At 36.9% G+C, this 15,108-nt stretch overlaps 1 protein-coding gene across 2 annotated transcripts in view; it reads left to right on the top strand.

Moving 5' to 3' along the window:
* Reln (reelin) overlaps positions 1-15,108 on the top strand; it is a 452,156-nt gene that overhangs the window by 366,858 nt on the left and 70,190 nt on the right. For both annotated transcript variants that reach the window (XM_042684785.1, XM_042684786.1), the window contains exons 32-41: positions 1,317-1,475; positions 1,662-1,850; positions 2,338-2,611; positions 3,314-3,454; positions 3,556-3,733; positions 8,751-8,835; positions 9,609-9,791; positions 12,023-12,194; positions 12,295-12,397; positions 14,791-15,020. In XM_042684785.1, the coding sequence (XP_042540719.1) occupies positions 1,317-1,475; positions 1,662-1,850; positions 2,338-2,611; positions 3,314-3,454; positions 3,556-3,733; positions 8,751-8,835; positions 9,609-9,791; positions 12,023-12,194; positions 12,295-12,397; positions 14,791-15,020 (1,714 nt within the window). The remainder of the gene's footprint in view (positions 1-1,316; positions 1,476-1,661; positions 1,851-2,337; positions 2,612-3,313; positions 3,455-3,555; positions 3,734-8,750; positions 8,836-9,608; positions 9,792-12,022; positions 12,195-12,294; positions 12,398-14,790; positions 15,021-15,108) is intronic.

Here is a 15,108-nt window from a genome sequence, read left to right as displayed (position 1 = left end):
TCACTTTATTAAATTCCTCGTTATCCAACATGACAAAGTGTGAATGAAAAGTTCCAATCAGTCAACAATAAGGAAATACAAAAGTTATATATGATATAAATTATAATTTTCCAAAAGTTAGAATATAACAAAAGAAATATAACTTAACTGAGCATAATTATGTGAATACTGAGAAAGTAGCTCGGGTACCCTGTCATATTTATGAGCATGTAATGCCAATTTTAAGGACAATTGTGGAACTAACCACTAGATAAATACCCTCTGCTCTCCCCCTCAGAGCATAGGGAAATTTCTAAGACATGCACTGATGAATTTTATATTTGTAAAAAGATACATCTATAAATTGGGACTAGGAAGGTAGCTCAGTGGTAGAACGCTTGCCTTGCATGCATGAGGCTCTGGGTTCAATTCCTCCTCAGCACCACATAAGCAGAAAAAAAAGCCGGAAGTGGCGCTGTGGCTCCAGTGGTAGAGCGCTAGCCTTGAGCTGAAGAGCTGAGGGACAGCGCCCAGGCCCAGAGTTCAGGCCCCACGATTGGACCAAAAAAAAAGATACATCTATAAATTGATCCCCTCAATTTCAGTTTGCTTCTCTGTAGTCATGATTACCTTTCCCCAAGTCCTCTTTTAAATAAAAGTGTTTCTAGGAGACATGGCAGGGATAGCACATGAGGACCCTTGAACTTTAACATGGTGACAGGTGAAGGGTGTGGTTAGATGGGCAGGTACAGGTGAAAGAGTGGCCCAGAGAAAAGGGACACGAAGAGACACTGGAGAATCATTAGTCTTTCTGCTTTGCTATTTATTAAGTTGCTTTCATTCAGCACCTACTAACCAAGTCAGACAAATGTATACAGGTTAAAGGCCTTCCTCTTAATAGAATTTCAGACTGGGAAATTCTTAATGCTGGATGTTTGAGCAGCAAAGGGAATGACTTACTTTGTGCCAGGGAGATTGAGATATCTTTTCTGAGTATATAATAATGGCATAAGACTATAATGTTCAGTGCGGAATTTAGAATTCAAGTACATGATCAGGAGCGTATTTTTATGTTCTCCTTGCCAACCTACTCATCACTCATGCAAACTTGAGTGGGCATTAAAAGAGCTTACAAAAAAAAAGGAGCTACATATTTTTTATCTCCATTTGCTGGGAGTCAGTGTATTAGAAACTGTTAAGAAATTGATGAGCCTTCTAGTCTACTAATTCATCCCTTAGACATTAGATGAATGCTCCCTCGTTCTCTGAGACACAGTTTGAAGCAGCTGCCTCTAGGAAAGCTGTCCTCGTAACTGAATTTATGTCTTGTAACTTAGGGCTTGTAGTTCAGTATTCAAATGACAATGGGATACTCTGGCATTTGCTTCGAGAGCTGGATTTCATGTCATTTCTGGAGCCACAGATCATTTCCATTGACCTACCACGGGAGGCAAAGACACCAGCTACAGCTTTCCGATGGTGGCAACCACAACATGGTAAATTATAGTTCCATGTTTTTTGGTAACTGTTAGATCATACTGCATCTAGATTCGCCTTCTGTATGTGTGTGTTTTAATTTGTTGTCAATTTCCAGATAATTTGATTTAAAATTATAATCACAAAGATACTTATATTGCTATGTAATGAACCTTATCCAATTGCCTTTCTTCACCTGATTACAGGGAAGCATTCAGCCCAGTGGGCTTTGGATGATGTTCTTATAGGAATGAATGACAGCTCTCAAACTGGATTTCAGGACAAATTTGATGGCTCCATAGATTTGCAAGCCAACTGGTATCGAATACAAGGAGGTCAAGTTGATATTGACTGTCTCTCTATGGATACTGCTCTGATATTCACTGAAAATATAGGTATATATTATCACCAAATGAAGAGATGATATGTGTTTAACTACAGGACTAAATTAACTAAAATTGAAAAGAAAGTTCTCTAATATAAAATTATGTAACTGTCTTTTCTGAGCATAAATTTTTTTGTGGGGAGAAACTTGTCCTCTGAAAGAACTTGATGAACTCAATGACTCATTTTTTCATTGGAACCATCTTTCAGAGAATGTGGTTATATAAGTTAGGTACCTGGATTTGTTAGGATAAACCAAAAGTGTTGTTTGAAGACATCCCTATAGACTTAGCAGCCCTTTTAATAGGTAATGCTTTTCAGATTAGCAGCTTTCCTTATTTCTGAGTCTGTAAAAACAAAATGTTAGCTGAAAAGCCAGAGCACCTAAGACATTGAAAATAAGCAATAATTTTTGTTTGCTATTGAAAATGTTCACTGCAAGCATATATGTCTAGTAAGAAAGAGCATACCATTCAACTTCATTATTGTTTTTGGTAGGAAAACCTCGTTATGCAGAGACCTGGGATTTTCATGTGTCAGCATCTACCTTCTTACAGTTTGAAATGAGCATGGGCTGTAGCAAGCCTTTCAGCGAAGCCCATAGTGTGCAGCTTCAGTATTCTCTGAACAATGGCAAGGACTGGCATCTCGTCACAGAAGAGTGTGCTCCTCCAACCATTGGCTGTCTACACTACACAGAAAGTTCAATTTACACCTCGGAAAGATTCCAGAATTGGAAGAGGATCACTGTCTACCTTCCATTTTCTACCAAGTGAGAATTGTCATTTGGCTACATGTCAGAACTTTAGGATTTTTGGCACCAGATTTGAAAATGATTGTGATTCCACATGGGAATTCTATTACTCTGCATGATAATTAGGCATAGAATGTGTGGAAAGAAGAGAAATGCATGATGCCTTGGGTTGCTAATTTCAAAGGTGGCTAGAGAGTTCCAAAAGTTTTACAAAACTAAACCTTCCTTTAACAAAGCCAATCCATAAGATTTTTTAACTGTTGTAAAAAATGTAACTTTCTACCCATAAGCCAAATTGACTCCTTCTGCACATTCATCACTGTGAGATTTCTGCATAGTATCCTTAGTTGTTGCTGTTATTACTGTTATTATTTTCATATCTCAATGCTACAATAGGAATAAAAGGTTGGTAAAGCTAACGTTGATAAAAGCTAAGATTTTGCATATATTTCAAATGAGTAATTTAGAATAACTTTTCTATCTTATAGAACAGTTCTATGACTCTTACAGGAAAAAGTAGTTAAATATTTGATTAGCATACATTCAAGTTCTCCTATGGGTCAAGAGGTAATAGTATTCACTACTTAGTATGAAATTAAAGGGTCTCAAAAAAGAGGGAACTGGATCCTGAAAAGGAGCTTAAAGGGGAAAGAGAATGACAATAAGTGTTTTTTGCTTCCAAATTGCTTTTCACACCAGTGGTGTATTTTCTTTGCTTAGTTCTCCCAGGACCCGGTTCAGATGGATTCAGGCCAACTACACTGTAGGAGCTGATTCCTGGGCTATTGATAATGTTGTTCTGGCCTCAGGCTGCCCTTGGATGTGCTCAGGACGAGGGATCTGTGATGCTGGACGCTGTGTGTAAGTTACTAAAACTGGTCACTCCTGCCAGTGAAACATTATGTCTGGCTTGACAAACTCAAGATAAATGATGCTTTTTCTCCTTGTATTTTTTTCCCTAGGTGTGACCGGGGTTTTGGTGGACCCTACTGTGTACCTGTTGTTCCACTCCCCTCCATTCTGAAAGATGATTTCAATGGGAACTTACATCCTGACCTTTGGCCTGAAGTATATGGTGCAGAGAGGGGAAATCTGAATGGTGAAACCATCAAATCTGGAACATCACTCATTTTTAAAGGGGTCAGCTAAAATTATACTTCTTTACATTACTCTATATATTCCTGTCTTCACTCACTGCATTTCTGAATTTCATCAGATAATGCCTCATTTTACATTTAGTTGCCATCTTCTAGACCAAAGTATTTCTTCCTCTCCATTAAACACAGTTCTTTCTCTTTCTTTTTCCTTTTTCTTTCTCTTCCTTCCTTCCTTCCTTCCCCTCTCTCTTCTTTCTTCTTTCCTTCTTTTCTTCCTTCCTTCCCCTCTCTTCTTTCTTTCCTTCCTTTTCCTTTTCTTTCCTTCTTTCCTTTTCTTTTCTTTTTTCCTCCCCCTTTCCTTTCTTCCTTTCCTTTTCTTTCCTGTCTTTCTTGTCCTAGAGCTTGAAATTGGGGCTCACTCAATTTTCTTTTGTCTGATACTCTACCACATGAGCCACATCTCTAGCCTAACTTCCTGTAGCTGAGGTCTAGCAGACTTTTCTGCCGAGGGTGGCTTACAAACATCGTTCCTTGATCTCAGACACATGAGCGTCTGCTAGGTGTAAGCTAGCAGAATCATTTTTGATGATTACTTGGGCATTAAGTTTTTCCTCTGGTTAGGTGATTGGAACTTCTATTTTCTATGGCAACTACATATATGTGCATCTAATTTTTAGAATCTAGGTATCTAGAATACAGCATTTATGCTATTGTATATTTAGCATGTAATATTGTAAAAAATAATTTTTGAAGTTACTTATTTTATATGTGTGTGTGTTTCATTGTAAAAATGCTGTACAGATGAATTACAGTTACATGAGTAAGGGAAAGAGTACATTTCCTATCAAACATTGTTACTTCCTCCTTTGTTTTTCCTCTACCTTCCCTTCCCTTCCCACCTCCCCAACTCCTCCCTCCCTCTCACCCCCAAGTTGTAAAGTTTGTTTTCAACATAGTATCTTGTACATCTCACTGTTACAGTGGGTCAACCTGTATTCCTATTTAAGCATTTTGTTTTTTCCCTTCCCCTCCCCAAATTAGAAAAGTGTATATATAAGATGCAGGGCACCAGAATCAAATACAGTGAAAACAGGAGTTATACCATGGGGGAACATACAAAAGAAACCAAAAAAATCACATAATATATTATAAGTATGTTCAAAACAATAGCAAGAAATAAAACTACTTATGTCCCTGTCTTGGGGTTCAGTTCACTTAACATCATCTTATATGATCATATGTACATAGCTTTTGACCTTTCCTGCTTGTCCTAGACATATACTAGTTATTGCAAATAAGGGAAACCATGGGACCTATGTTTCTTTGGGCCTGGCTTACTTCACTTAATATAATTTTTTCCATTTCCTAACAAATGGGGCAATGCCATTCTTTCTGATGGAGGAATAGAATTCCATTGCATATATGTGCCACATTTTCTTGATCCATTCATCTACTGAGGGGCATCTGGGTTGGTTCTATATCTTAGCTATGGTAAATAATACTGCATAAACATAGTTATGCTGGTAGCTTCAGCATGGTCTTGTTTGTGATCATTTGGGTAAATGCCCCAAAGTGGGATTGCTGGTTCATAGGGGAGCTCTATGTGGAGTCTTTTGAGAAAATTCCATACTGCTTTCCAAAGTGGTTGAACAAGTTTATACTCCAAACAACAATGCAGTAGGATTCCCTTTTGGCCACATCCCCTCCATCATCTGTTCTTATTAGAGTTCTTGATTATAGCCATTCTAACTGGAGTAAGGTGGAATCTCATTGTTATTTTGATTTGCATTTCTTTTATGGCTAGAGAAGTTGAGCATTTCTTCATGTGTCTATTGGCCATTCTTATCCCCTTCAGAGAAGTTTCTCTTTCAGTCTTTAGCCCAGGTATTTAATCAGTACTTGTTTTGTGGATTTGTTGTTGGGGGATTTAAGTATATTTTAGATATGAGACCCTTGTCCATTGTATGGCTAGTGAAAATCTTCTCTTTTCTTTCTTTATGAAGTTGTCCCTCCTGTATTTTTTCTCCCTGGTGGTAACTTTAAAAACATTGAAGTCACCAGGCATCAGTGGCTCACACCTGTAATCCTAGCTACTCAGGAGGCTGAGATCTAAGGCTCACAGTTCAAAGCCAGCCCAGGCAGGAAAGTCTGTGAGACTCTTATCTCCAATAAACCACCAGAAAACCAGAAGTGGTACTATGGTTCAAGTAGTAGATTGCCAGCCTTGAGCTGAAGAGTTCAGGGACATCACTCAGGCCCAGAGTTCAAGCCCCATGACCGACAAAAAAGAAAAAGAAAAACATCAAAGCAAGTTCAATAGCGTTCCCAAACACTGTTAGTATATTTTTGTATTTTACCGTAGATGTCTGGTAAGGGAAATTTTAATCAATTGAGTGAAACTCTGCTCAGCTGGTATATCTCCATATGTGAATACATGCTACAACCTGTCCCTCTCAGCATGGGGATATTGACTGATCTAGGTGTGCAAATGAAGTCATTGACAAAAGTCTGCATGGGTTTCAATATAACCTTAATGATGAATATTTAACACTCAGAAAATTAGGCACCCTGGATCTTTTTCAATTATAGTTAATAGATGCCAGTTATCATCTTCCTTTGAATCCAAATTCTTCTCAGGTTTTGGATAAGAAAAGAGAAATGCTTGTAAATGTTGAATGACTTACAAGTCCTGAAGAATTTTGAAAGACCTAAGAAATTGAGGTAGCACATTTCATATGGAATATTGTATTTTATTGTACTTAATCTCGGGTAAGACACACAACCACTAGCTAACTTGTCATACACTTGAAGTCACTCACAAAATCGAAGAGCAGAAGCCCTGTAACTTATTCAAGGGTCTTTTCTTGAGAAAATTTAAGCTAGAATTACTGTGGTCCTATAAATAGGAAAGATGCATAGTCTTTCCTATTCCCCCGTTAGCCAGGCTGATGCAAGAGCAGCCAAGCATTACATGTACTAGACATACTACCTATCAGCTCTGCAAGACATGGAGTGCTCAGTATGCACCATTCACTAGGCTGAGGTTTGACCTAGAAAGGCATTCTTTCATGAAAAAGGAAATGATCATTTCTTTTTCATGTTTATAGATACAGGAATAGTATCATTAATTACAGTAGCTTGTTTACAAAAGAATTCTTCACATTTGGCACAAATGGGTTACTGTCCCTTAGAAAAGGATGTAAAAGAAATATTCACATATATCTAGGCACCATGGGTCAGACCTGTAATCCTAGCTGTTGAAGAAGCTAAAGTTTGAAGGATAGCAGTTCAAGACCATCCCAGAAAAATGTCTGAAAGTTCCCATCTCAACCAGTATCGGGGCATAGAGGCACATGTCTGTTTTCCCAGCTACTTGGGAGACCGGTATCAGGAGAATAGCAGAGCAAGGCTAAACAAATTCCCAAGACAGTGACAAAAGGGAAAAAAAACATGAAAAGTAAAATGAAAAAAACCTCTTGTTTCCATTTCTTGGAGTTCATTTTGATAGACATCATGTTATATGATCATATGTACATAGCTATTGAGGCTTTATGATCCTCTCCTAAGAATATCCTTCTTTGGTCTCACTGTGTGAATGTTTAGAGTCCTGTTTATCATGTCCAAGTATAATTTTTTGTCTTTTTATCATCCATTGTGTTTACTTGTAGATTCATAGGTCTGTAAGTTTGCTGTTTGGTGGAGGGTAAAGGGAAGCAGAAAAATGGCAGGACAAGAGTGAACTAATGCAGCTAATGCTCACTAGACACTGTTGAAAATGAACTATTCAACTTGTGGAGGAGGGGGATTTGGAGGGAAAAAAAAAGTGGGAGAAAACAAAGGAAGAAATGACACTATTCAAAAAGAAATGTACTCATTACCTGACCTCTGTAACTCTAACCCCTCTGCACAATACTTTTACAATAAAAATAAAATTCGCACACACACATAGATATAGATATAGATATGGATATAGATATAGATAGATAGATATAGATATATTTTCCCCAAGACCTCACCTCAACATGAAAAGCTGCATGAGGTAACATGTGCTTGTCATCCTAGCTATGGCAGTGGGAAGTATAAATGGAAATATCTCAGTGCAAACTGACCTGAGCACAAAGTAGGACCCAAAAATAACCAAATCAAAAAAAAAAAAAAAAGGACTGGAAATAAAATGTCTGCCTAACAGTGAGAAGCCTTCATTTAAAACCCCAGTACCACAAAGATGACCAAGGAAAAGGAAGAACCAGTTGACAGTGTCCACTCAGCATCACAGCTATAAGCCAAGAAGTGTCACCATATTCAACAGTTGCACCAGCAGAATAGAAGGCCTATTTGGATCTTGAGACATTTGCATAGTGAGATCTGTCATCCTGGCTGTCACCACAATCCTGTGAACACATGAAGAAAACAAGCTTTCCAGCTGTCAATCTCAGGCAACCAGAAATAGTTAATTGGAAGAAAAAATTACTAAAGCTCATGTGATCTCTTTCCTTGTTTCTTGGCATCTCCACATGAGTGGTGACAGCCTGGGCATGAGGGCCTGCTTTAGTTATGCCTTATTTAACATGACCAAGTGTATGGGGCAAGAGAGTGCTGTGTCAGCCTGAATGGGAGCCTCCTGGGGCTGGCAGAGCAGACAAGGGAGTAGGGAGGTCCTGAGACTCCTTGGAACGCTGAAAAAGTTACCTATTAGTTCTTGACCTCCAGCAGGAGCACTTGGCAAGCTTCCCATCTGCTTCCTCCTTCTTTCCCAACACGCTGTGATCAAAGGAGACTATTTTTTAAAGTCCTGTAGATAGATAGTGCTATCATTCTTACGCTACTCTAAATCACAGCAGAGTAAGATTTAGAGGTGCAAAACTGGAATTGTGTTATTCAAGCACAGAAACATTAACAGGGAAACGGGAATGGTTTCATTTTTCCTTTTGCACATGACAAATATTGCTTATTTATCATTCGTTATATGTTACTACTGCTTACTTAATAGGAATTAAGTAGTAAGTAGTAAGACATGCAGATGAAAGAAGATTGCTTAATTCATGTGTTTTTGTTTTCAGGAAGGACTGAGAATGCTTATTTCAAGAGACCTAGATTGTACTAATACTATGTATGTCCAGTTTTCACTTAGATTTATAGCAAAAGGTAAGTTGTTCCCTTAAGTAAACACTCATTGCTTTCCTTCCAGAAAATTCTCTATGTATAATTCTTCCTTCACAAAGAAAACAGATTCAAGGGCCCATAAATTTCCTTATGTGGAAGAGCTGTCATAAACTTGTGTTCATCAGTATTCACAAGTGTTCTTTAAGTTCAGCTTAATCATACAGTAAACTTCTGGTTCTAAATTATCTCATATAACTCTGGTAATCACATTTATTTTATGGTTGCTATATTTATCATTATAACCTTGAGTCTTCCTGTCACTGCTTCAGAAAATTTAGTTAAGAAAATTAAATTTTCTTAATTTATGAAAAATTTGTATTTTTAAAACTATGAGCTCTAAGAAACCTTCTCTTTGTCATTCTGATTTTTCAAAGTTTATGAAATGATTTCCCTTAAGAATCATAACATTATGGAAGTAAGTTTTAAAGTAATTTTTTGTCTATAAACCAAGATATAAATATTTGATTTTGTAAACCTATGATGCCATTAAAATTGAAAATGTATTTACCATAGTTTCTAAATTCAGAATGATGCATGCACTCATCTGAAAGAGTGTTATATGCAAATCCAAGATACTGTGTGGTTTAAAAAAATATTCATATACAGAGCCTTCCCTGTCATCACTTTCAGTAGCTTCTAAAGCTACTGAAAGCCTCTATGTGAACATAAATTGGCTTGAACTCTGATGGCAGAAGAGTAAGCTAAGATCCCCATCATTCTCACATGACTTTACACCTCTGTTACCTTTTTCCTAGGTACCCCAGAGAGGTCCCATTCTATCCTCTTGCAATTCTCTGTTAATGGAGGAATAATTTGGCACCTGATGGATGAGTTTTACTTCCCTCAAACAACCAACATACTTTTCATTAATGTCCCCTTGCCGTACAGTGCCCAAACCAATGCTACGAGGTTCCGGCTCTGGCAACCTTACAATAATGGTAAAAATGCATGTGTTCTGTGATCAGTAACAGTAGTATGTTAATATACCTGTTTTTAAAGTGTTTGCTTGGTAGCTGTCCACAGCACCTGCATGTTACTTACCTCACTTTTGTCTGTTTTCAAGGAATATTTGACTTCATGTGTCTTCATTTATCATCTCTTCATGCTTAACTGGAGAACTTACACTCTCTTCATGTTGTAAGCATAGCTAAATCCTAAATAGCTAGATGTTTTTTAAAACAATCATCTAGCAGGGAATCAATGGCTCACTCCTGTAATCCTAGCTATTTAGGAGGCCGAGATCCCTAGGAAGAAAGATCCATGAGACTCGTGTCTCCAATTAACCACTAAAAATCACTGCATGTGGAGTTGTGAGTCAAGTGATAGAGTGCTAGCATTGAGAAAAAATAAGCTCAAGGACAGCACCCAGGCCCTGAATTCAAACCCAAACCCCAGGACTAGCAGTAATTGTAATAGCAGCAGTAATTATTATCATCATCATTAACATCAACATCAACATCATCATCATCCAGTATTTCATTAGGCACCAGTGACTCATGCTTATAGTCTTAGCTACTCAGGAAGCTAAGATCTGAGGATCAAGGTTCAAGTCAACCCAGGATTACCAATTGTAACTATATTTTTGTTGAATTCACTTAGGAATGCACAGTACTAAGTAAGCATTTTTATTAGTAAAATAGAACATTGTAGGAAATGCTGTGGCAAGGTAAGAGAGTGCCTAATATGATATTCTTGTCACATATGTTTGCTTCAGTGGTAAATTAAAATGACTGGATTTGGATTAAAATATTTTAAATTGTTACAGAAAATGGTTTTATGAATTTCTAATGTTCCATTGCTTCTTATAGTTCTATTATTGTTGATTATAAAAGACCAAATTTTACAACATCATGCATTTAATCATCTAAATAAGCACGTACTCCACATTCAGAGGTAATGGAGAAATGGTTATGAAATTTAACTTTGTATTTCCTTTATAACTAATAAGTAAAAAAATACAAAACAACTTATGAGATAGATACATACATGGATAGATATGTTAGTAGGTAAAAAGACAATCATGATGGAGTTTTGCCTAAATGGCTTATATAATAACTGATTCTATGAGACATAAGATATTATACAAGACATATTGTATATACATACAGTAAATATAATAAAAATCCAACAAATAAATAGAGGCTCAAAATCCAGAAGAGTGCTCAGTCCTCATGTAATCTCTGAAATGTACATATGATTTTTTTAATTGTGTTCTCCTACCCACTTGCAAAATAAGAAAACAAAAGAAAGGTCTAAGAATTAGACAAAGATAGATGCATTGGATTTCCTTTACAGCATCAGTTTATTGCTTCAGACTCCTGTTTATAGATCCTTAATGTTTTGTGTGAATTGTACTAAAAGTAGGAATCAGTGGAGTACAACCTAGGGGAAATCTCAAGGCTTCTGCTTGGCCTGGTTTTTACACTTCAATTCAAGTTCAGTCCAGATAGTGTTGGACAACTGCAATTGGGTTTGCCCTTGTCTTTTGCCCTGTAACATCTCCTTAAGATACCTGGTCCAAGTCAGTCAGAGACTAGGATGATCAAGAATGGTCTCACTAAGTTCTCATACACTACCACACATTTTTGAAAGGCATTAAGAACATATTATATAATCATAGGGACATTTTTTCCTATGTCAAGTAAATAATATAGCTAAACGCAGTTAGGGATCAGGACAATATTGTAGTGTCTATGATCTTTCAGTCCTAGTCTGATGGAAGCAAGTCATTGTCTGATGCTTAAACAGCCCTGAGTTGCAATTTGAATGAAGTAGTGTACCTCGGCTCTGAATTCATCCTCACAGACCAGTTAGACCAAAGCAGACTCATCCAAACACTAACCATACTCATCTCCTCTCCTTCTGTGCAGGGTCCACAGCTTTGTTGTGACTGAAAGGCCAACACAGGTCCATAAGCTGTTTGTCACAGCTTTCTGAAGTTAGTGAGGCACTTCTGTGCTTTGTCAACTTAATATGGTGTCAAGCTTAAATTTTTTCACACTTTGATCACTGTGAATACACTGTTAAATTGTTTGTGGGTCTTGTCTTGAAGGCATATGTTCAGCCTGTTGTTGCTGAATTCCTTCTGTCATTTACTTTCTTCCAATGATCAAAAATGTCCATCTGATTTTCATCTTTGAAAAACATGCTTTATCTAAAAATGCCTTAGGTAAGAAAGAAGAAATCTGGATTGTTGATGACTTTATTATTGATGGAAATAATCTGAACAACCCCGTGATACTTTTGGATACATTTGACTTTGGTCCCAGAGAAGACAATTGGTTTTTCTATCCAGGTGGTAACATCGGTCTTTATTGCCCATATTCTTCCAAAGGAGCACCGTAAGTACTTAACTGAAAAGCTAAAAATAATCCACTGCTCTATACAAGTCAAGATGAATTTTTACCTAAACAATTTCCACATTGTTTTCTTGAATAACAGGGAGGAAGATTCAGCAATGGTGTTTGTTTCTAATGAAATCGGAGAGCATTCCATCACTACCCGAGACCTGAATGTGAATGAGAACACCATCATACAGTTTGAGGTATTTAACTTTATTCAATTAGAAGTACTTTTAAGTTTTATCTCCAGCAAAAGCTAAGAAAGAGGAGTGATATCTAGATAATTTCACACATTGTGACTTCCCACTTGGTAAGGTCATCAAATTTTGGGGCATCATAATTCACTTTTACTACCAGAACCCATTGTTATGCTTTCTTTCTTTTTTTTTTTTGTCTATTGTAGGGCTTGAACTGTGGGCCTGGTCTCTGTCCCTGAGCTCTTCAGCTCAAGGCTAGTGCTCTACCACAGTGCCACTTCTGGTTTTCTGGTGGTTAACTGGAGATGAGTCTCTCGGACTTTCCTGCCTAGACTGGCTTTGAACCACAATCCTCAGATCTCAGCTTCCTGAGTAGCTAGGATTATAGGCATGAGCCATCAATGCCCAACTGCTTTGCTTTCTTACAACATAGTTTCTCTGTCTACTATAATAATTAGTTGGAACAATTTTAAGCATTATAAAAACAAAAAGGATTATATTATTCTCATATTCTTTTTTAAGTTCTTACTTAAAACTTAACTTTTCTTAGGTCTTACATCAATGTAACTATAATCTGTGTCATACTAGCACATTTATATAATATTTATATGCTTCTATGAATTTTAAATTTTAAGCAATATTGCACTGTTTTATCATTTTAAATATACTTAGTCTGTATTTTATTACTATTCATGCTTGTCTTATATATTTTTTCAATAAAGCAAATTCATAATTAAATTGAACCCCTTCACATATTTCTAAAACCTGGGTAAAATCAGCAAAACAAAAGATGCATTTCACCAGAATATCATAGCACAGATATGTGTCACAGCCAGTAAACTTACTTAAAAAAGCTTCATATTATGCCAACACAATTTTGAATATTTGTTTGATATTATCTGCCTATGACCTTTAAATTACAATTGTGTCTTGTGATTTCAAATGTTAAAGATCAAATGATTCCTAGATAGAAAATTTGTTTGTATCTACTTTAAATTTTCTATTATTTTTACATATCACATATATATATATATGTATATAATATATAAAATGCTTTAAATGCTACCAAAAGGTATAGACATCTTTGTTTCTTTGGGAGGCTGAGATTGGGAGGATCATGGTCTCAGATGAACCAGGGCAATGAGTCCACAAGAATCCACTCTACCAATTGCTGGGTATGGTGGCATATTCTTGTCATCCTAGCTTTGTGGGAAACTGAAATTACAAGGATCACAGTTCAAGGCCAGCCTGGGCAAATAAAATTCATGAGATCTCATCTCATCAGAAAAATAAAACAAAAATAACTGGTGTGGTGGCATATGCCAACTATGTGGAAATCATAAATAGAGTATTATAATCCAAGCCCGTCAAGGCAAATCAAAAATGAGACCCTACTTTAAAAATAACCAAGCAAAAAAGGACCTAAGGCATGGATTAACAGTAGAATGTTTGCCTAACAAGCAGAAAGCCCTGAGTTCAAATTCCAATACTGCCCAAAACAAAACATTAAGATAGAGACAAGTGTCTGTAATTGTGTTCTGCCAAATGTCAATAGTTTACTCATAAAGTATTTTATTTTTTATTATTAATAAGTTTTTTATTGTGAAACTACCATACAGAGGGGTTACAATTACATGAGCAAGGTAATGAGTACATTTCTTATTAAGCATTGTTGCCTTCTCCTTTGTTTCCCTGCCCTCCCATCCCCTTCACCCCCGAAAGGATGTATTTTAGATGTTCTACACACACACACACACACACACACACACACACACAGAGTAACTATACATGTGATGGATTGATTAGTTTCTTGACTGTGTTAGCTACTTCACTATGTGGAATTGTATCAAAATAGCACTTTGTCCACCTTACATACATACAACTTTCATCTTTCCTCAGACTAGAATAGTAAAAGAAAAATGATTGTATTCTGTTTTGTTTTGACATGGAATTTGTGTAGAAAATTCTCCAAATTCAAGACTTTTGGAATTAACTGGAAGGTTTTCTAAGAAGAGAAAAGAGATATTCCTACCCAATAGACTAGGGAAAAATCTAAGGATTAAGGAAACACTCTTTTCATTATGATGAAATTCTTGGGTTTTCTATGTAAATGGACAAAGTTAAAATTTAGAATTATCCCAGCCTTTGTTTTACCCACTTCCAAGTTTCTTATAAAATGAAGGGAAATAAATTTTTCATGAAATCTTTTGCGGTATTTTATGAGAAGAAATTTAATTTAAAAGCAATATATGATACAACTCTGAAAAAAAAAAAAACCAGAATCTTGCAATGTTAAATATTTCAGCCAGATAGTTTCCAGGAAAATGGAAATAAGTGCTGAATTATTCCCTGGCTTGTTATTCTGAGGTAATCTGATTCATTTTTTCTTTTATGCCAAGATCAACATTGGATGCTCCACTGATAGTTCATCTGCTGATCCGGTCAGACTGGAATTTTCAAGGGACTTCGGGGCCACCTGGCACCTACTCCTCCCCCTCTGCTACCACAGCAGCAGCCACATCAGCTCCTTATGCTCCACTGAGCACCACCCCAGCAGCACCTACTACGCAGGGACCACCCAGGGCTGGAGGAGGGAGGTTGTGCACTTTGGGAAGCTACATCTTTGCGGGTGAGCATCTCTGTCTGCTGCCTGGCACTGATTTTGTTTCTCACTTGACAGTTGGTCCCTGCAGTCATCATTGACTTGCCACTATATC

This window comes from Dipodomys spectabilis, unplaced genomic scaffold, assembly GCF_019054845.1.
Source record: "Dipodomys spectabilis isolate Male_0828 unplaced genomic scaffold, ASM1905484v1 ptg000089l, whole genome shotgun sequence".
Lineage (NCBI taxonomy): Eukaryota > Metazoa > Chordata > Mammalia > Rodentia > Heteromyidae > Dipodomys > Dipodomys spectabilis.
This window is presented reverse-complemented; position numbering and strand designations above follow the sequence as displayed.